Here is a 21,875-nt window from a genome sequence, read left to right on the forward strand (position 1 = left end):
CATTAGCGACAATCCGTCGTTAAAGGTGAGTATAATAATCTCGCATATTGTAGCACAATACAACTATACTCCATCATATAGGAAGACTTGGATAGCTAGGACAAAGGCGGTTGAAAAAGTGTATGACAATTGGGAGGAGTCTTACAAACAACTTCCAAAATACTTGTTGGCTCTTAAACAATATGCTCCAGAGACTATTGTCAAGTTAGAAACGTTGTTGGCGTATACACCAGACGAGACTTGTGCTATTGGAAATGGAATATTCCACCGTCTCTTTTAGGCGTATCAACCATGCATCAAAGGTTTTGCTTTCTGTAAACCTATTATACAAATTGATGGTACATGGTTGTATGGGAAATATAAAGGAACGTTAGTGATGGCAATGGCACAAGATGGAAACAACAACATTTTTCTAATCGCCACTACTCTTATTGAAGGGGAGACTGCTGAGGGATGGATTTTTTTCCTAAGAAATCTCTGATTGCAAGTTGCTCCTCAACCTAACTTATGTTTGATCTCTGACCGACACCCTTCAATAGTCAGTGCATATAAAAACATTGATAATGGCTGGCAGGATCCTCCGTCGATGCATGTCTTTTGCATTAGATAATACGCTCAGAATTTTATACGGGAGATCAAAGACAAAACGTTGCATAAGAAGGTTGTCAATGCAAGTTACGCATTATCAGAACCTTCTTTCAAACACTACCGCGAAGAAATAAGATTATCAAACGTAGATGCAGTATGGTGGATTGATAGTATTCCATTGGAGAAGTAGACTAGGGCATACGACAACGGTCAACGTTGGGGCCACATGACAACAAATCTTATGGAATCAATGAACTTTGTCTTCAAAGGCATCCGAAACCTACCTATAAGTACTTTGGTGCAGGCAACATTTTCAGGCTATGGGCGCTGTTTGAGACCAGACGTTCCAAATGGAGTTCAATGTTGCAATATGGGCAATTGTTCAGTGATGCTTCAATGAAATTCATTAGACACGAAGCTGCCAAAGCAAACACACATGTGGTCACGATGTTTGATCGTACTAAAGGTTGGTACAGTGTTGCTGAGTCCATGGACCACAATGAAGGCATGTCGATGGAATAATACAGAGTGGAACTAGATAGAGGTTGGTGCAATTGTGGAAAGTTCCAAGCCTTTCGTATACCTTTCTCCCATGTCATTGCGGCATGTTCAGAGGTTCGAAGGGATCCATCCTGCTTACTATCTGACGTTTACAAAGTCATAAGCCTATCCAATATTTACAAAATTAGTTTTTCAGTTGTTGCAAAAGAGGATTACTAGCCATAATATCAAGGGGACATTGTCTGGCACAATGAATTTATGCGAAGAAAGAAAAATGGTTGCTCAAACAGCACCCGTATTCGAACCGAAATGGATACGGCGAACAAAATGGTTCGATTATGTAGTTCATGCCGTCAGTCAGGTCATAATCGTACTAACTATCCTAGTGTTGGAACGAGCAAAACAAGATAAATTTACATGTACCCCTTTTGCATATATAAAAAACAAAATTTATTTCATATGATAACTTTGTGAGGAAATACCATCACAAATAAATATAACACATTCAACACAAAAGCAACACATAAACAACAACACAAACAACTAAAACAATTAAAATACCATTACTATAACTAAGCGATTACAACCATCAAAACAATTTTGAACATATTATGCATCATCCTATGAACGTCTCTATCAGTCTTAATATCCACTCATTCACGCACTTCTCCATTTTGGTTTAACGTGGACACAAGTCATTGAATCCTTCTAATCCTTTCACCATTTGCAATCTCTCCATCTAACCAACGGTCCAGCGTCTGATTAAGACGTTCAAATGAATATATATTTCAAAGTCGAATCTTTATCGGAGGTGCGACTGCTGAAAAAATTAAATCGGCATTTCTCTTATGAATGTATTCAAACATGGTTAAAGAATAAAAAATTGAAGGAGATTGAAGTAGAATGAAAGAAAATGGGGTTGGAGGGTAAGAAGTTGTGTGAAAAAATATGGAATATGCACATGGTATTTATAGATGAACCATGAAATGCATGCGCCAAAGCCCTAGGCGCCACACACAAGCACACATGCATGCGTCAGATGCATGGACGCAAATGCTAAATGACACATGCATGCGCCAACAACTATGGCGCTTCCATACAATTCCTTGGAAGCATGCGCCAATGGAGTTGACGCCTCCTTTTAATATTAAATGAATGTGTCATATCAACTGACGCATCTGTTTGAAAAAATGGTTATTTCGGTATTTTTTAAAAAAAAATAATTATTTCAGAATTTAATTTAGAAAATATGATTATTTAAAAAAAATCATATTAAAGTGCTGCCAAATTCTTGAAATATCACAAACAAGTCCGACACTACTTTTACTTTGAGATTAAAGTGCTTGCCCTACATATAAGTAATAGCTTTTAGAAAAATAATGCAATCAAAATAATAAAGAGATTGTATATTTTAAATAATTACTTGGAATATGTGAGGTTTTGTAGTTTAAGTTTATACTTGGGATGCTCCACATGCTCTCTTCAAGAACAAAGATAAATCATAAAAAAAAATCTTGTTATTACTTAAATAATAAATTAATGTTATGACTCGTCTCTCCAAGAGATCTGCCAATAAAAATTAAAATTAAAATTGAGGAGATATAGAAAACAGATCTGAAATTGATGCTCCTAACTTTAGTCAAATTTATAATCAAATTCAAATTTAATTATGTTTCACTTGACATATATGTTTAAGGTTAATGTCTGATAATGAATAAATTAACCGATATTAGCATATTAAGAGTCTGTTTAGTAAAAAAAAAAACTTTTAGCATTTCAACTCATATTAAAAAAAAACTTTGTTGATAATTATTATATTTAGCTTTTAGTTTGTAACATTTTCTATTAGTTTTTGTCTTTTTCTCAAAATTATTTGAAGTAATTTTTGAATTTGTAGCTTTTAACTTGTCATTTTTATTTATTTATATATTTATTATTTTAATAAAAATTTATTCTCATATCTCTCTCTACTACCATATATATATATATATATATATATATATATATATATATATATATATATATATATATATATATATATATATATATATATATATATATATATATTAATTTTTTTAATGAAGATTTAAAACAAAGTTTGAAGAAAAAAGCTATAAAGAATTTGAACTAACTTATCAAAAAAATATTTAGTTGTAAATTCAATAGTTATCAATTAAAATTTTTCTAAACATATGAAACTTTATAAGTTATACAATATCAACTTAAAATGAGAGTTTATCAAACAGAAAGTAAGTATATATTTAAATTTAACATAATTTAGTTAATCATTCTAGTTTTCTTAAAAGTTACACTTTTTAGATTAAGATTTTTTTTCTTACTTTTTGTATAAGATTAAAGTTATGTCCGTAAAACTAGTTGATCGCTAATAGTCGATTATTGATGATTGATAGTTAATAGTTGATAGCTGTTAGTTGATAATTGATAGCCGATGATGGGTAATTGATAAGTTAACTTGAATGTTTGATAAATTAACGATTCTATTAACAGATAAATATAAAATGACATAAAAGATTATTCTTAATTAAAAATTAATGATTTTATTATTTTATTATATTATATTATTAAACTTTCCTTATTTGATAAAACTAAATGTATTAATAAAAACATGCTAAAAAAATTGAATATATATGAAAAATTGAAGATAACATCAAAATATTTTTAATTTATATATAAATTTTATAATGAAATTTAACGAAATACATGGAATAATAACATTATAATTTTGAATTTAGTTATATTAATCTAAAATAATAATAATAAAAATAATTTTATTCTTTAATATTCTATGATTAAACTGCAATGATATTCTATTTTTTTTTATTTTGGTTGATTTTAGTGATTATCCTTCAACATTTTACTAACTTGAGAATTATCAATATTATTTCAGAATTCATTGTGTAAATTAAATATTGTTCAAAAATATTAAAAATTATATTATCTTTCAAAATAAGAATAGATTTTTATTAAATAAAGATATAAATGGAAGAAAAGTGATAAGTTAGATTCTACAAATTCAAAAGCTATTTCAAACCGTTTTTGAAACAAACCAAAAGTTAGTAGAAATAAATATAAGCTAAAAATTAAATCGCAATTACCTAACATAATTTTTTATTAATATAAGTTGAAAAGCTAAAAGTTCTTTTACCAAATAAACTCTAAGAACTTTCTTTTAAATTTTTACCGTGGGATTTGTAAGTAGTTAGCTCGGTTTAAAGATACCATGTTTCCACCAATACAAAAAGTAAATTTTATTTCTATAAACATAATAAAATACTTGTGGTCCAAATTCTACAAAATATTATTTTTAATATTATTCGTGTCTAGATTCACTCTTAAACAATGAAAAGTTAAAACATACATCTACATATATTAGGAGTGATCCATTGTTCTAAAATTTGGTACTCAAAACCAAAATTGAAAGTAAAAACATTGTGAAGGTGGAAGGATAGTAAATAGATTAGCTACACATGTAAATGCATCAAATTGGATGAATATTAATGAAGATCCAAAATGCAAATTAAGATCCACTTTTATAGTTTATCAGCTAAAAAAAATACAATGCATAATACATTAAAAGAAGAATGAGAGAAAATTGTTAGATCAATTATTTAATTAATTAAATATGGATTGATATAATTAATTATTGATAAATTATATTATGGTCAGTTTTTATAAAATATTAATTATTCACGAATTATTTCATTGGATTTTGTATTTGAATGAAATGTGATGTAATGGATCATTCACTTAAGTCCAATGAAAGATTAGACATTTAATTATTTAAGCGTCGTCTGATTAAACCATTAATCTACTCTAATTGGGTGAGTTTTATTTTAAACATTCTTTACTTCTAGGTTTAACAATTAATCTCAATATTTTGAGGGGTTACACTTATTGATGCTATATGGTCAATATATTAGAGTGTAATCATTATAAATCACCAAAATCCTTAATTTTATTTCTGATTCTTGAAATTTGTGAGGTTTTAGATTTTTCCTATGAATTGTGATAAGAATCTAGATGAAATCATATTGCTAGGTTTCCTTCACAATGCAAAATAGTAAAATAGATGTTTTTGGATATTTGTTCGTGATGAATCCTGAGTTTACAATCTAAAACTTGTCTTAATCAAATTGACTATTCTTAATATAGACTAATCTTTAAATTATTGGCAAAAGCTATTTCAAAATTGAAAATGCACATATTTAATGATATAATATTTTGATTAATTGGTTTAATAATTCTTGGAACTTTTACTTATATTTTATGTGTGGAGAAATATAAGTTATGTTGCCGATCAATAGTAACATAATTTAAGAATGAATAATTTGTTTTCACTTATTAATCTTAAATTTTATTCGTATACTATGTGGTATTTTATTTTATTATTTTAAAATAAAAATTAAATTCATCCCATGTCCATATATAATCAATTAATATATTTGGTTGAATTTTATTCTAATTCTTACATATTGGAATGAAAATCTTATTTGATAAATATTGGATGTTATTTAATCTGAAATTTTTCTACTAATTCAAATGGCATATTCTCAAATATTTGACCTTAAAATCCTATTCCATAAATATATTTGGTAAATATTTAAATGATAATAAATTATTTATTAGTATGTTGTTATTTATATTATTAATTATTAATTATTAATTATTATTAATATAATTTTATTGAGAATGATTTGAGACAATTAATACTATTATTATTTTAATTTATTATTTATGTAAATCATATAGATTTATTAATAAAAAATTATATTTTGATATAATCATTTATCATTGATTTATGAGTTTTTGAGATGACAGTGCAATACTCTATAAATCGTCAAAGTTCATTGACTTTATTTGAAAAGATGAATGTCACACTTTTTGAGGTTAGTAATAATTTATTCTTGAATCTTTTGTCACTTAATATATTACTGCATTTAAGGATAAATTTGAAAAAATCTAGTTTTATGAGTATATTAGAAATCGTATTATTTTATGAGTTTTATTCTAGAAAATTAAGTAATCACAATTAATATGTATAATTGTAATTTCACCTATCATGGATACAATTATATAAAAAAATATTTTTAATAAAAATATAATCATTCTTAATTCGTTTGATTGTAACTCACCTATCATGGGTATAATTATACAAAATATGTTTAATAAAATAATTAAGTTTATTTTAATTATAGTAAATATTATATTTATAATATTTATACCCTATCAGCATATTTATACCTTAGCTATATGTTTCCTCAAATTCGTCTGTCAGTTTTCGCATCGTCCAGATTAGATTATTTAAAAATTCGCGCTCCGGTATCGACACAAATCCTTTCAAACTAAAGTTGAAAACCGAGAATCACTTACTTTCGTAACGAAGTTGGAATGCATGCACTCAGATTATAAAATAAGTTTAATTAAAATTCTCACAATCTATAGTAACAGATCACATGATAGGTCATGAAACAATCCCCATAACCCCTAGTCCCTAGGAAACTAATCACTCATGGTGAGGGTGAAAACAACCACGAAGGTGTTTATCCTTAAAACACAAAGTAGATGAACAATATAGAGAATAAAAAGAAAACCTTGATTGAATTATAAACTTGTTCCACAAATTGCTCCCTTGGAGACTTAAGTTACAAAGAGAAAATAAAAACTGAAATTTTAGAAAAATAGGAGAAAGAAAATAGAAAACTTGGATGCCCTAAACTCATAACAAGCTATGAGTTTTATAGGGAAAAATTAAAATATCAAATATCCTTAGTTCAATGTAAAAATATTAGATTTGATCCATATCCAATCAAGCCTAAGAGCCACAACTAAGAAGAAATTTTCTCATTTAATGCACAAAACAACAAATTTGGTCTTTTCTCTCGCCTCCCTGCTACGGGTGGCCGTAGTAGGTCACTGTCTTGCTTGCTCAAAAATCATTAAAAAATGGGTGTTTTAGGGTCATGCTGCTACGACTCGTAGCGTCGTAGCAGCCCTATGACTTTGTCTTTAAGAATTTTTCAAAAGTGTTGTTTTTGCTCTGTTTCTCTTACCTTTCATCCCTTCTTGCTTGGATGCTCATTAGACCCTGAAACTCACAATAAAAAAACAAACCAAAGCATAAAACATGACAAATGAAAGAAAATCGAACGAAATGCGGTAAAATGTTAAATGAAAACTACTAGAAAGAACGATGCAAAGACCACTTATCAAACTCCCTCAAACTTAGATTGTTATTTATCCTCAAACAACAAATCTTGCATTCATGAGTTTTCAGATCAAGCGGTCACATCATGATAAAACATACAGAAACGAGATCAATGGTACTCATATGTGAATCTTTGTTTCGATCGGCTAGGCCTAGATCTCTTGGTAATCATCTGTCAACGAAGGTATTATAAGAACATTAACTACGGTAAAACCACAGACCTAGGTCTCCCTTTCGGACACCTCTCCAACTATGCTTTAGGCTTAAGTCTATTTTTCTATTTTCTTCTCCTTTCATTCGGACAATCAAATTAAGGCATTTGCAATTATTTATTCCCTCAAATGCACAAGATTGATCGAGAATTTTTTTCTAGGCATCTTTTTATTAGTTTTTTTTCTTTTTCGATGAATCTATGCACATTGGTGTTTATTGGTCCACTTTGGGCATGGGCGACTAAACAACTTTCTTTTGTATTCGTACCACATAAAACAATTTTTTTCAGGAAAATGATCAATTACATTTTTACTCTGTTTGACGTTTACACTAACCGATGTCAATCTCTACATCATAAAAACAACAACAACATACAACACATATGTCATGTTATAAGACTACAAAACAGATGCAACACACAAAATAAAATTTGTATATACCGCATAGAGCTCTGTTGGTGTAAGCCCTAGAGGCCAATACTTTTGGTACTTGTATTGAATTATTTCTTAATAATAAAAGGTTTTTTCTTTATTATGTTTGTTTAATAAAGTCCCTAGAATAGTTAGTCCGTTTAATGTATCAAGTGTGACTTAATCATGAGATCCCATTAAACATAAGGACATCATTCTTAAAGTATCCATAGTCGAGCTTTGTTGTAAAGTGGGATAACATTAAAACATTAAGACTATTATATATATAGACCGGTGATCACATCTCATGGATCATGGATAAGGAGTTATCAAGTCTTAAACATAGGTATGAATATTAAGAGTAATATTTATACTGGATTGACCCGCAATGAGAATACTATATAGAATGTTATGCAAAGTGTCATAAATTATTCTTATTGTTATAATGGTGTATACCACCATTCGACCTGAAACCACTATGGACCCTAGATGTAGAGTCCAGTGCCTTATTGATGATCAAATGTTGTTCGTAACTGGATGACCATAAATACAGTTAATGGGTACTCCACGAAGCATGGTGAAGGACATGAGTGACCTAGATGGAATTTGCCCATCCTGCGTAACAGGATAAATGTCTACGGGCCCAATATTGAACTGGCCAAGGATGAAACGGTTTATGCCTTGTGTTCAATATAGACATAAGGGCAAAATGGTAATTATACACATAAGTATTATCACAAAAGGATTTGTCAAATCACATGACATTTTCGTGTCTTTGGTAGCAGTGATGTGTTGCTAGATACCGCTCACTATTTATTATGTTAAATACGTGATTTAATATAATTGTCAATGCCGCGAAAACCTATAGGGTCACACACAAAAGGACAGATTGATGAGAGATAGAATAACTAAGGTACACCGTAAGGTACGCTGCACTTAAGTGAATTGTAGAACATCGTAAGGTACAATGTACTTAAGTAGATTACGAAATATGGTAAGGTACCACGCGCTTAAGTGATTTTGGCATATTATAAGATATGTGCCACATACACTTAAGTGGATTTTTTAGCTTGCAGCCCACACAAGTGGTTCTATAAATAGAACCCTTGTGCAGAAGCATTTGTGCAGTTGTAATTTCGTTTCTCTCTCTCTCTCTCTCTCTCTCTCTCTCTCTCAGCCTTCATTCGTAGCAACTAGCACTGAGATTGAAGGAATCCGTTCGTGTGGACTGAGTAGAGGCGTTGTCATCGTTCAACATTCGTGATCGCTACGTAGATCTGCATCAAAGCTTTCAATCGCCACAAGAGGTAACGATTCTATCACTGATCATGCTCATTCTTAAGGATCACTAAAGGAGATTTTTTTTAAATTCCGCTGCATTTTGGATCGCTCTTCTCCTTCAAGCTCGTCCAATTTCCGCTCTTGCACTAACTTTTCTTCAAAAAAATTATCGTAGAGTCCATCCATTTATTTCTTTTGCAATTCATGCTTATGTGCTAATATTTCTTCTAAATTCTTATAAATGAGCTTGTCCTTCTCTTTCTTGCGCAAATCTTTACTCTTTGTCGATGTTCCGAAGTATAATCTTTGGTCAATGCCTTGTGTAACACATTAGACACACTCATCATGCTTCTTTCTAATAATATATCATGTTGTACATGTAGAACAAAGTATCTTGTTTGGCCATATCAACCAACAAATCTTACACAACATGAATAAAATATAATTACCAAAGCGATTCTAATTACATTTAATATTTTAATTAACAAAAGAATCTACTTACAATCTTCTTAGTGACTACACATGAGGCATATGAAGTGAACTATCAACCTTTTCTTTGTCGGGTTCTCTTACACTTCTCATGTCGTGATGTTGGAGATGAGTTGCGATCATGACTTAGTGAGTCATCTCTCAGTTGTTGTATTTTTTCATTAATCATTTCTTCCACAAATTTTCTATAACCCCCATAAGACAATCTATGGGGATATTTTTTTCTTGTTTTCTTCTCCTAGTTGAAATATTATTTTATATGGTTGTATCTGAAAAGCATTAGTAAAACAAAATAAAATTATTCTTTAGAAAATAATATTATTACTAACCAAAAATTCAATAGAGCTACGAAACTTGAATTAGGGCTCAAAGTGGTTTCCGTAATCGTTGAACGTGAATTTCATAAGGCAAGGGAAACTGAAGAGGTAAGCTATGTTTCTTGAATAAGAGGAAACCATTTTGCCACGGTTGAAAAATCCAACTATGGTGAACTCCTATTTATTTATTATAATTGGGTTAAATCTACTATACCCTCTGTAATGTTAGCGAATTTCGATTTACCCTCATAAAAAAAATTGATTCAATCTTGTAATGTTTAGATTTCTTTTATATGACCCTTTTGTTGACCGGTCAACACATAATCTTGACATTTGCTGGCGTGACAGTTCAAATATCATTTTATTTTATTTTTTATATTTTTCAAATCCATGTGAATTTTTTTTTTAAAAAATATTTTTATTTATTTATTTTATTTTTTAAAATAAGAAAATATGTAAATATTCCAAAATTTAGTATAGTCACATTCTTCATGAAACACCTAACGCCCAGCCGCCGCTGAACTAGATATTTTATTTTAAAAATTAATACCACCACTTTTATTTATAATATTTGATATTTAATTATAAATTATTATTATATAAACTATTAAATAATTACTTTATTAAGGGGATTGCATGTTTTCTTATCTAAATCGCTAACGTGTATTTAATTCATAAAATTATTTATTAACCTTAAATAATTATTTAATATTTAATTATAAACTATTATTATACAAAGTATTAAGATAAATTGTTAGATAAATTACATTCACTCTTAAGATCTATTAAAATAAAATTGAAATTCCCTCTAATTTTAAACCAGACACTAACATCCCCTAAATTTTTATTAAATAGACAATACCCTCCTTTCCAATTAACACCGTTAATTTTCGGTTAACATTTAAATAGAAAAACATAATTACCTATTTTTTTTAGAAATAACATAGCTATGTTTTTTTTGGTTGATTTTTCAAAAAAAAAAACATGATTATCTACTATGCATTCATGATAAACTGCAGTTCATACATAAATTAAAAATAGTTAGACCAATACATTGAAAATAACCAAATCCATATTCATCATTGAACTATTATATACACACAAATTAACATTGAAAATTATATTTCAGTAACTTTCATTATACCAACACATTTATTAGTAACTTTTATTTCATAACCAGTATCTATATGTATAGCTAAATGTTTAAGTATGTTCTTATTTTTCAACAATCCATTGTCAAAACAAGTGGATACTGCTACTCACTCAATTTATTTTAATTGGTCCATATATACTACCATTATTCATAATTTTTTCTTTTCCACATTCAGATAAATTATTATATAAACTACTAAATAAATATCATGTAATACTCTATCTCAAAATAAATATTTGTTATTATAATTTATTAATATTATTATTTAATCAAATTAATTTAGTTTATAGTTAATTTTAATTAATATAATGAGCTATGTAATTACTAACAGTTTATAAAAGAATATCAAATAAAAGTGGTGGCATTAAAGGTTATATAATAATAGTAATTATTTAACAGTTTATAGAATAATAGTTTATAATTAAATATCAAATAATTATTTAAGATCAAAAAGATAGTTTATTAATGGTTAAATATTATAAAACAAACATACTATAAATAAAAGTGATGGCATTAGTTTTCAAAATAAAACATCTAAGTGGTTGGGCATTAGATGTTTAATGTGGAGGATGTTGGTTTAACTTCCACCTATGTCAATTTTTTTTTTTAAGTATTTGCATGCTCGCTAATATTGCAGGGGATACAATATACTTAACTTGATTTTTTTTTAAAATAATCAATTTTTTTAAAAAAAAATCGAAAATAATCAATAATTCAAAAAAATACCAAAATAATCAGTTTTACAAGAGGATGCGCCAGATGAATTGACGCATTCCCCTAAGCATGAAGAGGAGGCATCAATAGCATTGGCGCATGCATTAGACTCCTCATGAGGAGGCGTCAATGCTATTGGCGCATGCATTGACCCTCATGAGGAGGCGTCAATGCTCCTGACGCCTTAGTGCAATTTGTAGTGTGGAGCATCACATGCAGGCGCCATAGGGATTGGCGCCCACACTACAAATTACACTAAGGCGCCAGGAGCATTGACGCCTCCTCATGAGGGTCAATGCATGCGCCAATATCATTGGCGCCTCCTCTTCATGGTTAGGGGATGCGTCAATTCATCTAGTGCATCCTCTTATAAAATTGGTTTTTTTTTGAATTATTGGTTATTTTCGATTTTTTTTAAAACTGATTATTTTAAAAAAAATTCTACATAACTTTCAACAACTTAAAAAAAGGACTAACATTTTACCATATTTGAAAATTCTAACCGTGGAAAAAGTGGATTGTATTTAGTTTAAAAATTAATTAAAAAGAAATGTGCCACTATAATATTAAATAAATCACAAATTTTTAGGCGATGAGATTCTAGCCAATGAACCACACAAGATTTCCCCAAAGTCGTCATATCTAACTGTGGTAAAAAATGAAGGTTAAAAATTAAAAAAATAAAGATTAAAAATTTAAAAGAAAAATGAAGGCGCCTGATTTTTAAGATGTCACAGTGGTCCTTCTGACAACCGTGGTGAAAACGAGGTCATAGTATGTATTATTTGTAGTAGTGATGAACAAGTTGAAGATTGAGGAGGATAACTCACGACCTAGATACAAGGTGAGATTATTCGTGAAAGGCTTCGGTCAAAAGAAAGACATTGCCTTTGAAGATACTTTTTCATTCATGGCAAAGATGTCATCAATTTGGGTAATGCTTGGTTTGGCGGCATTTTCGAATCTAGATGTGGAACAACTACATGTGAAGACTGCATTTCTTAATGGAGATTTTGAAGTAGAAATTTACATGGAGAAGGCAGAGGGATTCAAAGTCAAAGGCAAAGAAGACTTAATATGCCAGTTGAAAAAGAGTTTGTATGGATTTAAGCAGATATCATGTCAATGGTACAAGAAATTTGATTCCTTTATGATTGATCATGGATATTGAAGGACTAATCCTGATCATTGTGTGTTTAAGAAAATATTTGATGATGATGAGTTCACCATACTACTCTTGTATGTTGATGATATATCGATTGTAGAAAAAAATATTGAGCAGATCAGCAAGTTGAAAAATGAAATGAAGAAGTATTTTACAATGAAAGACTTGGGACCAACATCACATATTCTTGGTATGTCCATCTGTCGTGATTGACAGGAACGCGAGTTGTGGTTATCACAAGAAAAATATATCGAGAAGGTATTGGAGCGATTTCACATTAAAAAGACAAAGTCGATTGCTACTCCACTTGTTGGTCACTTTAATCTTAGTTCAAAGAAGATTCTTGCAAAAAAGATATGTACAAGATGTCATATGTATTATTTGTTGGTAGCTTAATGTATGCAATGGGATGCACATGATCATATATAACACACACAGTTTGTGTTGTTATCATATTCTTGGTCAATATAAAAAGGAGTATTAGAATGTTGTAAAGTGACTCTTATGATATCTCAAAGGAACTTCCAAAATGAATTTGTGCTTAGGAAGTAAAAAACATGAACTAATTGTCTACACAAATGCAAATATGGAGAGAGATATTGATCATAGGAAATCAATTTTCAGGTTTTTGATTATATTTTTAGGAGAAGTTGTATCGTGGCAGTCAAAGCTACAAAAATATGTTTATTTGTCTCCCATAGAGGCAGAATTCATTGCAACAACAGAAGTTTAGGAAATGTCATGAATGAAGCAGTTCTAGTATGAATTAGGGTAAGAATAATAGAAATATGGTGTTGATTATGATAGTCAAAGTGAAATCCACTTGAATATGAATTCGAGTTTCGCTCGAGGTCAAAGCATATTGACGTGAGATATCACTTGATATGTGATATGTTAGATACCAAGAAATTACAACTTTAGTAAACTCATATTGATGACAATTTCTTATATATGATAACTAAGTCCTTACTTAAGGACAAGTACGAGTTTTGTAGGAGAGTTGTTGGATTGTTGGAGCTCTCCATCTAAATCAAAAGGTGGAGATTTATAGATTTTCTTTTTAGGAAGAAAGAAAAGTAAAGAGTACACACTATAACTATAACAAATAGTAAGTATAAGAGAAATTTTAGTAAACTAATGGAAAGAAAAAGAAAAAACTTATTTTTATTTTATAGCCACTTATGTGATGCATGTATTGGCTATAAAAGCATCATTTGTTTCATTTCTATAATCATCTGAGTGAAAGGCTTTTGAGAGAAAACCGTTTGTGAAATTGTAATAATCATATTTGTATTTTCATTCATTTACAAAGAATATATTTTGGTTGTTTCATTGTTAATGTTGTTATTATTATAGTGTGAGAAAAGTTTGATCTTGTTGTGATAATCATCTGATAGCCTTCTATTAAGTGTTTTAATTGATATCTTTTCAAACACTCTCGATCTCTCATGTCAAAGTAGTTCAATTCCAAAATCATGAAAAATTGACATAAACATACAAACTATGCTAATTTTAAAATCAACTTATCTAAAATCACTTAATACTTAAAATTAAAATCTACCTATTTGAGAAAAAAACCAAAATCCCTTCTCTCTAAGTATATCTTTAGAATCACAATAAATTTGACTAAATTACAATGACAATGCAATTCTATTAAAATTTTAAAATATAAATTTTATCAAAATCATACTTATTCATTTCGATTCAATCAAATTCAATGTCAATTTCAACATACACAAATCAAAATAAAATTTGAGTAAAAATAACAAAACTAAACATTTGAGAAAGAAATCCTACCAAAATCTAAATGACCAATTTGATACAACTCATGCCAAACCTTTTCAGCTTCAAATCCAACATTAACATGGACATTATCCATTGGTGATGCTGGCCACCCTACATTTAAACCATTTTCGTTTTCTCCTTCTAACACAACATCATCAACATCTTTAAGTCCCTTTTTGCACTTTTTCTTATGACAACATTTCTTCTTCTTATTCTTGTTCTTGCTCCGTAATCCCAAACATTTTCTTCCCATAACCCAAGGTGCCTTTATAAAGGCCAAAGCAAAACAATGTAACACAATACAAGGACAACAACATAATGCAACACAATCAGTTACTAATCCTGTTATGCATGATTTGCAATACTTGCCAGAACACTCTATCAAATCAACTTCACCATCATCTATGGTGTTGAATCTCTTATTGATGGGTTCATTTTCTTTGTTACGAATCTTATGACTTGTAGTTTTACTACTTGAAATTCCGTTTAGATTCTCATCCATGTGACGTTCTTCTTCTTTATGTTTCTGCAAATTTGTAGAGAGAAACATTTAAAATAGAAGTGTATAACTACTTTTCTTAAAAGTTACCTAAAATTTATTTATTATTAATATTTTTTTTTAGTTTTATAGTCAAAAATGTTAAATGACTTTGCATAAAAATATTACATGGTTGTTATACAATGAAGTTATATCATAAACATGTTTTGAAGAGTAAATTAGACTAAACATATAAAAAAATAGACTAATATGTTGGTAGTAGAGTTTACCGAACCAAGTTATCAATATTATTTGTCTAACTAAAAAAATCTTTCTACAAATTATTTTTTGAATGATTAGATATAGCTTAGCTATTTAATATAATGATATATAAATAAACATACAAATTAAAAAGAAAAAGCTCAAAGTTAAAGAAGGTTGATTCATATGATAAGGAATTAGCTCGTATTCAAATAGGTCTCTATTTGTTCTTGTGAATTTCTAAAATTCAATTCACCTAAATATTTATTTATTAAAATAAAAGAAGTGTCAGTGTGATATTTGACCAACTTTATAATGTAGGTTTTTTTTACAATGGATATAATTATAACTTTTTAGTTGAGTATCGTACCTTAGTGTAAATTGATTCATTTTTTAAAAATAAAATAAAATAAAAGATGACATCACATTAAATACCATTATTTGATTGAATGATTGATATTTACTAAACTTAATTCAAAAGGTACGGAAGTGCTTCCCTTTTTGTTTTCACTTTTGAATATATATCATATTAAAGATGACTTTAAATTTTAACACATTTAAAAATATATATATTCACAAAATAGACATATTTGACGAATTGAGTTCATTTTACCACCTTTATTTTAAATCGTAGTAAGGTAAGTAAGTGACAAAATTGATTTTAAGTTTCATTTTTCTATAAAAATTAATAGTGACAAATACTTTATGAATTATATTAATTATAATTTAATATATAAAATATTAAGTTGTTAAATTGTATGTCGTAGACCGTCTTACATATTCTAAAAAACTCATTACATCATTATTACAATATTGTTTTTACACATAATTATAATAAGTATCAAATACATTTAATAATTTAACAATTGTAATTCTTGACACAGTAAGAACTATTTACAATTTTCTTTTTAAGAAAAAATATATTTTTGTTTTGGTCTCATTTAGTGAATTTAATTAAAAAAACATTTAAAGATATATTTTTGATTAGTAATTTTATGAACTTAACCAATTAATAAAGGACACATTCCAACACTAAAGGGATTTTATGTTTACAATGACACTACTTACAAATTTCAAAATTCAAAATCATCGCTCAAAAATAAAAAATTTCACTCAAAATGACATTATTTTTTACAAGTAGACGTGGACTTTAATGGATATACACCAATAATCTTATCTCAACATAAACCCACTTTCATAAAATTCATAAACATTTAGGATCTCAAATTAAACATTAATGACAACTATCTGTTTTTGTTGAAAAACTTCGATTTTTTTTTGACAATTATGTTGATGGCATTTTAAATCCTTATTTTTTTTTATAACACAATGAATATTATTTTAATTTAAATAATTATAAAAATGTTGAAAACAAAATATTCACTGTTTCCAAAAAATATAGCCGTTAGGGAATCGAGGAGAAAAAATCTAACAAACTCATAAAACTCATCTAAAGCCTCTATACATTATGGGCATGTTTGGATATCCAATTTTGCAAAACTTCCTTTAATACAAACAATTTATTGATGACTTTAGATGCACTTAAAAAGAAAAAGGTTAAAGATTAGTATTCGTTTTAATGACTTACATACACGGTGTTAATTAGGTTCAAGATGAGAAATCATAAACTTCTTAAACACTGATATATAACAATTAAATTAAAACTAACCTGATAGTTATAGTTTTGTATGTGATGTCTCCTATCTCTTTTAATTTAATCAGATGTAATTACGAATAGAAGTTCAAATTTTTGGAAAACTTCGTCGCACCTTATAATTTTATCCGATTCGATAATAGCTTCCACCGTCCGCACCTGAAAAAATTATATTATTTGAATCATAAAATTAGAGATCATATTTTTTAAAATTTTGTATCTCTACATTAAAAATCTGCTATTCATTAGGATTAATCTATATGGACTACAAATAGAATTAATTTGTATGGACTATAATCTTATAAATCCATTTAAAAAGAAAAAATATTAATAGCTTTAATTTTTCTCACCTACCACTATTTTATTAAAAAAAAATTATAAAAATTATATATTAATATATTTAAATTAAGTTTTAATTATTGTATATTTTACTTTATAATTTATTCATATTCTATTAATTTCTCTTAGATTAAATAATTGTGTATTATTTTATACAATGTATACATATATAAAATGTATTAACGTATTTATAAAATATAATATAATACTTTAAATATATCTTATTTAAAATAATTAAATTTTATTATATTTATAATAAATATTATGAGTTTTGTTTTAATTTTCTCTATAAAAATTAATATAAAGTAATAGTCTCTTTAATGTTGGATAATCTGAAGTTCGTAAAGAGCTGAGTTTAGATAGTATTTTTGAGCAAAAATTACAATAGAATAATCATATTCATATTGTCAAGTTGAAATTGAATAGATTTGGAAAGGCAAAGAAAAAGTAAAATCCCATGAATTGCCAAATTCTTGAAACATCACAAACAAGTCAGTCACTATTTTTACTTTGAGATAAGAATCTCAGTGGCAATACACATATATGGTATGTACATGGTACAAAGGATTCCATTAGTTCAAAAAATAAAAGCAAGTGCTTTTAGAAAAATATTAAATGAAATAAAAATAAAAATTAAAGAAACTGTATATTCTAAAAAATTACTTGGAAAATGTGAGATTTTGTAGTTTAAGTTTATATTTGGGATGCTTCACATGGTCTCTTCAAGAACAAAGATAAATAATTAAAGAAGATTTCTTGTTATTTACTCAAATAGTAGTAAATTAATGTTAGGGCACGTTTTTCTAAGAGATCTGTCAATAAAATTGAAAATTAAAATTGGGGAGAAAGAGAAAACAGATCTACATTTGATGCTCCAAACTTTAGTCAAATTTAATTTATATTCAAACCCAAAATTTGATTTTTTTTTTAATTTATTTAATAAGCTAAAGCTTTTATTTAAAAAAATGATGATTACACTTATGAATGAAAAAAAATGGTTTTACCATGAAGAAAATTGAATTTAAGTGAATTAATTTTATAAAGTTGATTTTGATTAAAAAAAGTGATTTGAAATTAAAGTTATTTTTATTTGAATAAATTTTATAAAAATCAGTTCAACAATAAACTTAAGTATAAAAATTACATTATATTTAATTAAAATCAATTATTAATTAAAAAATAATTTAACATGTCAAAATCAATTATAAATATTCGGAATCAATTACAAAAGAAATTATTGCATAATTTGTAGGCATCATGTTTTTGCATATTTCTCTTTGAGGTTGTATGCAAATTAAAGGTGCTAAAGTTAGTGTTGAAGTTTCACTTCAACCATTTTAAACTAAACTTTAGGATTGATCCATTGCTCTAAATTAATGATTCAAACAAACCAAAAACATTGGTAAGGTTGAAGCATAGTAATCAAATTGGATGAATATCAATGAAGATCCAAATTAAGTCTCAAACAGCAAAATCTCACAATTTTATATTCATATTGTCAATTTGAAGCTCAAATTAGGATGCAGAAAAAAACTAAATAGTACTAGTAGTTAATTAAAACAAGTAGATTAATTTATTAACTCAAAACTACAATACATATAATTACATTAACAGAAGGAAGAAAAATAGAGAGGTAGTTTAGTTTGTTTTGTTACCTGAGAGCAAAAGTGAAGCTTGTAAGTTAAACTCCAAAGAATTTGTTTCTGAATCTCTTGGTGTTGTTTTGTTAATGGCATTGCAAATACAAACTTCATCTCATATATAACAAAAACCCATTTGAGGAATCTCTTTCTCTTTCTCTGTGCATGCTTTATAGTATTTTTTTTATCATAGTTTGTAAAACCATTATATTATAATAAGCATAAGAGCTCATGGGATAGTATATTATATTAATTCTGATTTTGCTACAAATTTTTTATGTTATCACAAGAGACAGTTGTTGAATTTAGATTTTACTTTATGACTTTTTTAATTCAATTTTTAGATTTTAAAATTTTATATCATTTGATTTTGATTCAACAATTAGTGATGTGACTAATTCAGTTTTTTTTTATATTATTTGATTCAACAGAGTTGATACAAAACTTGTCTGAAAGAGGGAGAGAGATGAGAAGGAAGCAGAAGTGTGTGTGGTGAATGAAGAGTTTCAACTTCCAATGAGAGGGAATATTGGAAAATGTTGTTGTTTTTCTTAGCACTTTTTCCACTTACTCTGACTATATCATATGTTTGATTTTGTTAAATTAAATCTCAACTCAGCAATATTCTCGCACGTGACAGACACACGGCACGTGCATCCCTATGCATTTCCTTAAAACAAAAGTTACTCATGTTAAATGTCTTGTGAAAAAATGTCCTTATTAAACATCAATGAGAGGAAGAGATTAGGATAAGAGATTATGTTGATTTCTTTTACTCAAAAGTGAGATTTGGACGGTTAAAGTTTAAGGTTCAAAACCTTTATTTGCATAAAGTCATCAACTTTCTGATTCTAAAATAGTGAAATGTTGTGTTTTAAAAGGAAAGGGGTTTGTTTGGATTTAGATTACCATTTTTCAAATTTTGATATTTCTTTTTTTATAAATGGATTTGGAATTCATTCTAAAACTTAAATTAAAGGATAATATTATTTAAACATATTCAACAATTTAAAAATCTAAACAAGGTTAGATCTCAAACAATATATATATATATATATATATATATATATATATATATATATATATATAATATATATATATATATAAATCTTAAGACAATCTGTTCACATAATTTATCTAAATGGATTCACAATCAACCTTAAGACAATCGTTTCACATAAGTTATAAATTAAACCTCCTTGTTTTTTATGTTTTGATTCCGTAATTTTAAAATTGGAGATTTTAATCCTTTTAAAAAAAAGATTTTAATCTCTATTTTAAATTGAGATTATCATTGATAGTGAAGATATGTGATTGTCATGTAGATCTAATTTAATTCCACCTCATTTTTTTAATTTATAATTAAATTATTTATTTTTAAATAATATATTTAATAATATTAATAAATTATTATTATTAGAAATAACATAAACTAATATTGCTCAATTAACTTATTTTGAATTATTATTTTTTAATGACTTAATTAAATAAATTTTATTGTTATTTATTAATGAATTAATTATATAAATTTTGAGAAATTAATGATTAATGAGTATAAAATAAAAATTTGGGGTGTAGGTAAACAATGTACCAACTGAGTTGGACTCGTGTTTTATTATTTTCTCCCAAATAGTTTACTCATTAATTACGCATTTTTTTAACTAATTACATTCTCTTTTTTTTGGACTTCCGCATGTAAAATGCATGGATCAAGCGACACTAGTTTCCGTTAAAAGTATTTTGAGAAATTCAAGTGTTAATTGATTAATACAGGAGTGTAATCGATTACAGTAAGAACAAAAACACTTATGGATTGAAGAACAAGGTAAAATATTGAAGTTGTAATCGTTAACACCTAAGTGTAATCGATTACCACTGAAAGTATTTTTCATTTTAGTGTCAACTGTAATCGGTTACATGTTTGGTGTAATCAATTACAATCCGAGTTTTTGTATTTTTCAGTTATGTACTTGTATGTTTTAGGTCTCAATTATTTTGTAACACTTGTATACAGACCTTTAAGACATTTTCATCTCAGTGTAATGTGAATATGACTTCTCACCCTCAATTATCTCTCTCTCTCTCTCTCTCTCTCTCTCTCTCTCTCTCTCTCTCTCTCTCTCTCTCTCTCCCCCCCCCCCCCTTATTCCAACTTTTTCCATCATTATTCACCAATCGTGTGGTTCAAAGTTCCAACGTTTGGCATCAAGAGTCTGGTTTTGATCCACAAACACCTAGTGTGCAACATGAATTATGTTTTCAATAAAAGAATTTATGCAAACCTACTCATCCTTGATACAAAGAATTATGACAAATGGTGCAATTAAATGAATGTGTTGTTTGGCGACCAAGATGTTCTTGAAGTGATCAAGAATTGGGTGAATCCTCTTGTCGAAGATGCAACGGTTGCAGATCAAGCAACGCATAAGGAAGAGAAGAAGAAAGATTCGGATGCGATGTTTTTTTATCCATCAATATGTGGATGGTGACAACTTTGAGAAAGTTGATTATTGTGAATCGTCAAAGCAAACGTGGGAAATCTTAGAGAAGGCTTACGCAGGGGTTGACAAGACGAAGGTGGTGAGGTTAAAAACTCACAAGCGTCAACTTGAATTGATTCAAATGGAAGAAAATGAGACAATCAACAATTTCACTACAAGA

The 21,875-nt window shown here is 28.0% G+C and overlaps 1 protein-coding gene across 1 annotated transcript; it reads right to left on the reverse strand.

Annotated features, from left to right (window-relative positions):
* Window positions 1-14,828: 14,828 nt before the first annotated feature.
* LOC127093889 (uncharacterized) lies at window positions 14,829-19,380 on the reverse strand. Its single transcript, XM_051032786.1, has 3 exons — window positions 19,230-19,380; window positions 17,251-17,394; window positions 14,829-15,368 (listed from the first exon to the last, which is right to left on the reverse strand). Exon 3 carries the CDS (start codon window positions 15,342-15,344, stop codon window positions 14,829-14,831), a length of 516 nt encoding a protein of 171 aa, XP_050888743.1. The 5' UTR covers window positions 15,345-15,368; window positions 17,251-17,394; window positions 19,230-19,380.
* Between the last annotated feature and the right edge of the window lie 2,495 nt (window positions 19,381-21,875).

Source organism: Lathyrus oleraceus, chromosome 1, assembly GCF_024323335.1.
Source record: "Lathyrus oleraceus cultivar Zhongwan6 chromosome 1, CAAS_Psat_ZW6_1.0, whole genome shotgun sequence".
NCBI classification, from domain to species: domain Eukaryota; kingdom Viridiplantae; phylum Streptophyta; class Magnoliopsida; order Fabales; family Fabaceae; genus Lathyrus; species Lathyrus oleraceus.

What these genes read in the sequence shown, in the direction of transcription:
- LOC127093889 (XM_051032786.1), bottom strand. Translation starts at nt 15,344, where the DNA reads ATGGATGAGAATCTAAACGGAATTTCAAGTAGTAAAACTACAAGTCAT.